Source organism: Tupaia chinensis, unplaced genomic scaffold (genome assembly GCF_000334495.1).
Source record: "Tupaia chinensis unplaced genomic scaffold, TupChi_1.0 Scaffold000427_1, whole genome shotgun sequence".
Classification (NCBI taxonomy): domain Eukaryota; kingdom Metazoa; phylum Chordata; class Mammalia; order Scandentia; family Tupaiidae; genus Tupaia; species Tupaia belangeri.
The window spans coordinates 1,342,238-1,350,866 of NW_006159932.1; the positions used below are offsets into that span (position 1 = coordinate 1,342,238).

An 8,629-nucleotide genomic window follows, 5' to 3' on the forward strand; every position below is an offset into this window, starting at 1 on the left:
ATATCTTTCCAAATACTACATGGGACACACTTATATTATAAAAGTATCTGTCTTCTGAAATTAAAATTTGACTGGGCAACTTATATTTTCATTTCCTAAATCTAGTAACTCTAATCTACAGACCAGATTTGACAAATAGGTAATTAAACTTACTTATGTTATCAGCATTTATCAAGATTCCAACATCAAGCATAATATTTATGAGTCTGGAAAAATATATCAACATTATGGGCCCCAAACAGATAAATATCACTAACTGATAATTCGTAATTTAACTAGGACTAAAAAAATAAGAAAATGGGATAGAATCTGGTAGAAGAATGAGAAACACTTGACAACTATAATCTTACAATTTTAATCACTACTTACTTCAAAATATTCTGTGGCTAAATTTCTTTTACGATCCCATATTTTTTAATTTGGGCCACCCAAAGATACCCTTCTGATTTAAAATTTTCAATGGGGCCAGCAGAATTATTCATGCTAATTTGAGAACTGTTCACAGCAAACGTATGGTCATTTGGATTTTCTAAAACTGGCCTAAAATAACATTTAAAAGTATGCTTGTTCCAATACAGATAACATGATATGGGTGTCATTGATACATTTTTAAGTAAGCATCTTATTAAAAACAAATCTAAAGATTCAACCACAGAGAAAGAACTAAAAGGGTGCTTCTTATGTATGAAAATTATTTTTACATCGAAGTAACTTTAAAGCTAGTATGATTTATTGCAAGTAGAAACTAACATAAATATTTTTGGTAGTTAAAAGAAAATTATCTATTTTTATTCATTCTCTCATTTTTTTAGAGGTGTTTGCCTTAGGACACGTGTGCTCACCAGAGAGAGACAGAGATAGTGAGAGGAAAATGAGAAATCATTCCTCAGGGGGATAGCCATGCTGCAAGGCCTTCTCCTCCATTCTCCTCCAGGGATCTTGGGCTTGCATGCACACATACCTAGTGTGAGTTTCGAGTCACTCGGTCTGGGACTTGAACTGCAGTTGGCCATGTGGGAATCCAGTGACATAACCACTACACCGTGTGTTGCCCCCCACCCCACTTTTATGTACTGGAAAAAAAATAGTCTATGTTGTAGGAAATTTACCAACTACAAATCAGTAAAATAAATAAAATAAAATGACCCCAAATCAGTAACATGCTATTAATATTTTGATTTTCATCTTTTCAGTTTTTTTATTCTTACATACATATTTGTTGCTTACTAATAAGAAACAAGATTAATAATATTGTCATCATATAACCTATCTTCTTTAACAACTAGGCCTATGGTATATACTTAAGTATTTATGAGTTAAAACAGATAAATCAAATGCTTATTTAATGTGAAGATAATTCAGAAATGAACATTAAAGTCATAAATTGTTTTAATTCTGAATTCCAAGAAAAATGTAATACATGTAAAAACGTATTACAGAAACTAAAGATACATTAACAAGCAAGTCTATGGTTCTATATAACTAGAAGAGCATGAGTAGTAATGAAAATCAATTATCAGTCCTTGACCTAACAGACTTCATATAATATTTGATAAAATTCAATCTCATTTTCAACATATAGAGACTGTAAATATTTTTTTAATTTGCTATTAAGTCATCTTTTCCTAATACTTCAAAGAAAAGTGATCTCAGATTTCACCTGTATAGATGAAAAATAACCACTTTAGGATGTTTAAAAATATACCTTTCTGTTTTTCTCTTAAATTAGAACATCCTTTTGTGTGTAGAACATTTTACATAATGTAAATTTTACATATCATCCTAGAGTTTTAAAAAACACAAAACCCAAATGGCTCTATAAACAAATATTATGAATTCTCGTAATTTTCCTTCATTAAAAATATAAGATTGTCACTTTCACCATTTACTTAACATCTTAAAATTCTTAGATCAATTCAAGATGAAAAGCAAAGGCTTCTGACCAAACCCTAGGACATGACACCTGTAATGTAACGAAATGTACCATCAGAGCATACATACCACTTGGAGACACAATTACTGGCTGAAGAAGTCTTTGTTCCCCCCCTGGGGGAAGGTTTAGTGCAATGACAAGCACTGTTCCCAGGGTGGTTCCAACCCATAGGCACGGGGAAGGGGACAAGTCCGCCTTACGAGTAAAAGTTTCACAGAAATGAAGAGCGGAGATCGCTTCTCGGGATTCTTTGTCAATGCTGGTTACACTTGAACTGCGTGATCTGCTGAAGGAATTATCTTTTACATCTGAAATGATTTAAAATGTGAGATTGCTCAAGTTACAAAATATCATGCTTGCTTTTATTGTGCAAATTTGAACAAATAGTTAATGTGCACAAAAATAAATCTTAACCTATTCAATATTTATTTCCTTTTCATTGAAAAAAAAAAACAATAGGTTTATGCTAATAGTTTTCCCTTTTGGCTTAAAAAATACAATTAACTAAATCCACACTTCTCAGAACTGAGGTGCCTCCTAGTAAATTTTTGACTGTGTGACCCTTTGTAGCCTGGCTGCTTTTGTAGTCTTCCTCCTTACCACCATCTCCGCAGACGGTGCTGCTCTTTCTTCAACTTTACAACTCAAGAGAAGGCAGAAAAGTATTTATTCAGTTTTACACATTTAAAAAATGCATTTAGAAGTACTCTGATTCTACCTTCAAATTAACTATAGGATGGACCTTTATTTTTTCCCAAATACACCCATATGAAAGTTTTAGTCAACAAAAATTTAGCTTTTATCTTTCTTGAATGCCATTTTAACTGCAATAAACATCCATTTAAAGCATTTTTTTAAGAGAGATTTTTGCTATAGGGCACGTGTGCTTGCTGGAGAGACAGAGACAGAGATAGCAAGAAATCACCTCCTGAGGGTATAGCCATGTCACAATCCCTTCTCCAGTCTCCTCTTGGAATTTTGGGCACACATTCACATGTACCTGGTGTGAGTATTTGGAATCTGAAATATGGTCGACTACCTGAGAGTCCAGCGATTTAACCATTATTCCATCTGCTGGTCCCCATTTAAGGCATTTTTAATCAAAATGGGTATCTGGTAACTGGCTCCTATTTGAAACCAAGCATATTCCTTTCATTCAGTTCTGTCTGTAATGACAGCTACCTTTAAAATTATACTAACATTTTAAGAATATTCAGCTTCCTTCTCCATGGCCAATCCTAAGGTCATTTCAAACCCTGGACTCCTCCCTTAGAACTTTACTTCCAAATGCTTATTAGACTTTTTTCCTATAATGTCTGCTATGCAAAATCCCCAAGGCACTAACTTCTTCTAATGCCACTATTTATGATACCCCTGTTCTCCTGAGGAAGAGCACGTAAAATGAGGCAGTTTTGATTCCTCTCTTTCATTTTACCTATACACCTTTCATGGGATGATAAGTCCTGTATAATTTTATTCAAGGATTTGGCTTCCTTTTCTCTATTACCAATCTACTTCCATTATCCTAAATTTGGGCTCTTACTACTATTTACCTGGGCATTTTTCCAAATGATCTCCCACCTTCAGTTTCTCACTGCTAACAAAACAATTAAATTTTATAGAGCACAGTTATAACTCGATCACCTCAATGTGAAAAAGCCTCAGTGGGTCCTGTTTATGTATTTATGTATTTTATCATGGCCATGATCTGACTCAAGTTTTTAAGACTCTCCACAAAATATTTTTTCTCTACCCTCCTTGCCCTCTTTCCCAGTACAGCCCTGCTTCAGCTTATTGTGGGAAATAAAACAAGCCCTTTGATTTTCTCTGAACATAACTGCACTTACCTACTTTTAGGCTTTTGCTTGTCATTTTCTAATTGGGGTCCCTGCATTAGCCCTTTGTCTACCTTCAACATTGTGCTTATTTTCCATCCCACCTATTATCATCTTCCTGAAATTTATCCTGATCTTTATAACCATGTATGTGGGGGCATCTAGAAGTTCATGGAAAAAAATCAAAGTATGAGTTTATTTTGATATGAAACATGTTTAAAATCAATGCACAGATCATAATATCCATTTTTCCTTGAATTTTTTGAAGACTCCTATATAGTAGCTCTCTTATGGATCCCCATAGCTTTGCATCTCTACAAGGACACAGAAACCATCTCTGTTCTGTAGTTATTTCTGACTTTTCTTATGGCCTGTTCTAAGGTGGCTGCAAGTGTCCTGAGAGCAAGAACTATATGGTTTTGATACTCTGCAGAAGTCAGCAGAATTTAGCAGTGTCATGTAGGTATTCAATAAACAATATTCAAAAGGTATTCTGTAAATATTTGCTAAGAACATCTACAGTTGAGAGTATCTAAACCAGTGCTTCTGCTGTTAGGATAAGCAGTATTGTTGCTAGCATGACACTAAAATTATCAGTAGCTTCTATCAAATACATCTAATAAATCATTTCTTAAGTCACATGTTTTTAAATGCTACTGTGAAAGAAATGACTTCAAGTTCTTAAAAACCGTTAAGTCTTATATGTTGTATTTGATTTAAAAATGCATAAATGAATCCTACTTATAGCCCCCAAAATGCTTCTGCCATGAATTTTAGGTTCGTCAACTGAATATATTCCCTCAAATCATAATTATTTCCAATATAATTTTGATTACATCTAGCCTCCTAAAACAATCAAATTACTAGTTAGGACAATAGCATGGATCATTTCTAACTTTAGTGTCTAAAAACATTTTTTTTTAAACGTGTGATTGTATTTTCTGTCACAAATTATGACCTGATAGAAAATAACAATCTACTGGAAATGAGCCAACTTTCCAAAATCAATGCTCATTACTACATGAGTTTGTAATATTGTATTTGTACTAAATATTTACCCATTTTTTGTACTTTCCTAAATTGAGTTATTAAAAGAACAGAAATTGCTTCCTCACTCCTGCACAGCAGAAATGAGTATGAAGACCGAGGCCAGAGACTGCCTTGGATCTGCATACCCCATGCAGGTACCCTCTCGCGCCCAACTTCTGCCCCACCTTTTTTCTCAAATCCTGTGTGGCAGAAGTTCATGTGTGGACTAAGCACAGAGACCAACTTGGACCTGCACACCCCCTTTATCCTCTCCAGATTCTTATCTGAAGTGCGTGGACATGTATTGTGTGCCATCACGACCTTACTTTCTTCCTCAGTTGAGACCCTGAGGTTCAGTTCAAGGTGCATCTGTTCTCTAGAATCTGGGAGGGATTTACAATACGCAGTCCCAGCAACAAAAGTACAGGTGGAGGGAACCAGCAGTTAGCGTAATGGCTATGTCGCTGGACTCCCACATAGTCGACCGCGGTTCGTGTCCTGGACCCGGTGGCTTAAAACTCACGCCGGGCGCGTGTGCGTGCGTGCCCAGGATCCCGAGAGGAGAATGGAGGAGAAGGGATTGCGGCGTGACCATCCCCCCTGGGGGGTGATTTCTCGCTTTCTGTCTCTATGGCTCTCTCTGTCTGTCTGGCGAGCGCACGCGCCCTACAGTGAAAAAAAAAAAAAAAGAGGACAGGTGGACAGGAAAAACATACAATCCATCAGATGACCAGAAACCAGCTCAAAGTCACAAGAAATATGAGAAACCAAGAAAATATCTCTCCCTTAATGGAGAATAACAATTCGTCATCTACCGAAAGCACAATGAAATGCGTGAAAATGTCAGATAAAGAATTCAGAATATTCACAGTGGCAAAACTTAATGAGATGTAAGAGAAAAGAAGAGGAGATGAGGAAGTCCTTCTATGATTTGAATGAAGAAATAGACACCATAAAAAAGAACCAAATGGAGCTGTTAGAGATGAAGGCTATAATATAGGAAATCAAAACCTCTCTTGAAAGTATAAAAAGCAGTTTAGATCATGTAGAATATCGAATCTCTGAAATAGAACACAAAACCTCTGACCTAGAAAAACACCACCAAAAGATAGAGAAGACAACTAAAAAACAAAAAACAAAAGAGAGAGAGAGAGAGAGAGAGAGAGAGAGAGAGAGGGAGGGAGGGAGGATATACGAGAAATACCAGATTCTGTTAAACATCCAAACATCTGAATAAATGGTATCCCAGAAGGTGAAGAAACTAGTAAGGGCATTGACAATGTATTCCATGAAATCCTGAAGGAAAACTTCCCAAGCCTAGAGAAGCATTCAAACATCCAGACCCAAGAAATACAAAGGGCACCAAATAGAATCAACCCAAGAAGATCTTCTCCATGGCACATCATTGCCAGACTGGCCAAAATCACAAAGTACAAGATTCTAAAAGTGGCAAGAGAGAAACGTCAAGTAACTAACTTACAAAGGTTATCTCATCAGCCTAACACTGGACCTCTCATCAGAAACAGTGCAAGCAAGAAAAGAATGGGGAAATATATTCCAAGTGTTAAATGAAAGACAATTTCAAGCAAGAACACTATACCCAGCAAAATTATCTTTCATATGGGAAGAAGAGATAAAAAAATTGTTGAATCAACTAAACCTGAAAAAATTAATCAACTCCAGATCAGCTCTTCAAGAAATTCTGAAGGGAGTGCTATACCAAGAAAACTAAAGACAGACAGAACAAAAGAGAACAAAAAACAACCAAAAAAATGGCCAACTTGACAAGTCCAGAAATATCAATAATAATATTGAATGTTAATGGTTTAAATTCTCCAATCAAAAGACAAAACCGAAAGACGGGGTGAATGAATAAAAAAAGCCAGAAACCCTCCATCTGCTGCTTACGAGAAAGCACCTCATGAATAAAGATGAACATAAGCTAAAAGTGAAAGACTGGAAAAAGATATTCCATGCAAATGGAAACCAAAAAAAGCAGTAGTCGCGATACTGATCTCAGACAAAATAGGCATTAAGGCAAAAACTATAAGAAGAGACAAAGAAGGGCATTATATAATAGCAAAAGGGCAAATTCATCAAGAAGATAATAGTGCTTATTAATATCTATGCATTCAATGTAAGAGCACCCAGATATGTGAAGGAAAGACCGCTAGATTTAAAAGGAGAAACAGACTGTAACACACTAATTGCTGGGGACCTCAACACCCCATTATCATCTTTAGACAAATCAATGAGACAAAAAATAAGCGAAGAGATTCAGGACCTAAATGATACCATAAATCAGTGGAGCTGACAGATATCTATAGAACTTTGCACCCAAAACCCACAAAATATACTTTTTTTCTCACTCCAGCATGGTACCTTCTCAAAAATTGAGCACGTAATAGGGCACAAAACAAGTCTTTACAAATTCAAAGGCATAGAAAGTATATCCAGTGTCTTCTATGACCATAATGGAATTAAATTTGATAACAATTTCAGGAAAAAACTCTCAAAAATACACAAATACATGAAAACTAAATAACCTACTCCTGAATGACATCACAACTACTGAAGAGATTAAGACTGAAATCAATAGATTCATGGAAACAAATGATAATGAATGCGTGAGTTTCCATATTTAGGACACTGCAAAAGCAGTCATAAGAAGGAAGTTCATAGCAATTAGTGCATATAAGAAAAAGGCAGAAAGGTAGCAAATGGACAACCTAACATATGCCTCAGGAACTGGAAAAACAACAACAACAAATGCAAAAAAATGCCAGGAGAAAAGAAATAATAATAGATTTGAGCAGAAATAAATATAACACAAAATAAATAAACTATACAGAAAATAAATGAAACCAAAGGCTGGTTCTTTAGAAAGATCAACAAGATTGACAAACCATTAGCTAAACTAATAAGAAGAGAGAAAGGAACCAGATAAATCAAATTCACAATGAACCAGGCAATATCACAACAGACATATAGAAATACAAATCACCATTAGAGGACACTATGAGCATCTATATGCCAACGAACAAGGGAACCTGGATGAGATGGACAAATTCCTGGAAACATATAATCTACCAACACTGACTCAGGAAGACATAGGAAGCCTGAATAGATCCATAACAAGCAATGAGACTGAATCAGTAATAAATAACCTCCCAGCCAAGAAAAGCCCAGGTCCTGATGGCTTCACTTCAAATCTACAAAACTTTTAAAGAAGTAACCCCCAATCTTCTTGAATTATTTCTATGATCCAAAGGAAGGCACCCTCCCAAATTCTATGCAGCTTCCATCATCCTCATTCCCAAAACAGATAAGAATATAAGAAAGGAAAATTACAGACCAAGATTTCTGATGAATATAGATGCAAAAATTCTCAACAAGATACTAGAAAATTGTATCTGACAACATATATAAAAGATTATTCATCCCAACCAGGTAGGCTTTATTCCAGGGTTGCCAGGGTGGTACAACACATGCAAAACCATAAACATAAAACACCGTTATCAACAGAAAGAAAGATAAAAACCATATGATCATTTCAATTGATACAGAACAAGCATTTGACGAAACACAACATCCCTTCATGATTAACACTCAGCAAAATCAGCATAGAAGAATCATGTCTCAGCATAATAAAAGCCATCTATGAAAAATCAATTACTAACATTATACTGAATAGGGAAAAGCTTTCAGTTTTTCTACTAAAAACTGGTACAAGATAAGGCTGCCCACGTTCTTCATTACTTTTCAATATAGTGCTGGAAGTCCTAGCCAATGCTATCAGACAAGAGAATGAAATAAAAGGCATTCAAATAGG

The 8,629-nt window shown here is 35.5% G+C and overlaps 1 protein-coding gene across 2 annotated transcripts in view; it reads right to left on the minus strand.

The window, feature by feature from the left end:
* Positions 1-8,629, minus strand: part of STXBP5 (syntaxin binding protein 5) — a 174,201-nt gene that overhangs the window by 19,074 nt on the left and 146,498 nt on the right. For both annotated transcript variants that reach the window (XM_006154953.3, XM_006154952.3), the window contains one exon: positions 2,002-2,241. In XM_006154953.3, coding sequence (XP_006155015.1) covers positions 2,002-2,241 — 240 coding nt within the window. The remainder of the gene's footprint in view (positions 1-2,001; positions 2,242-8,629) is intronic.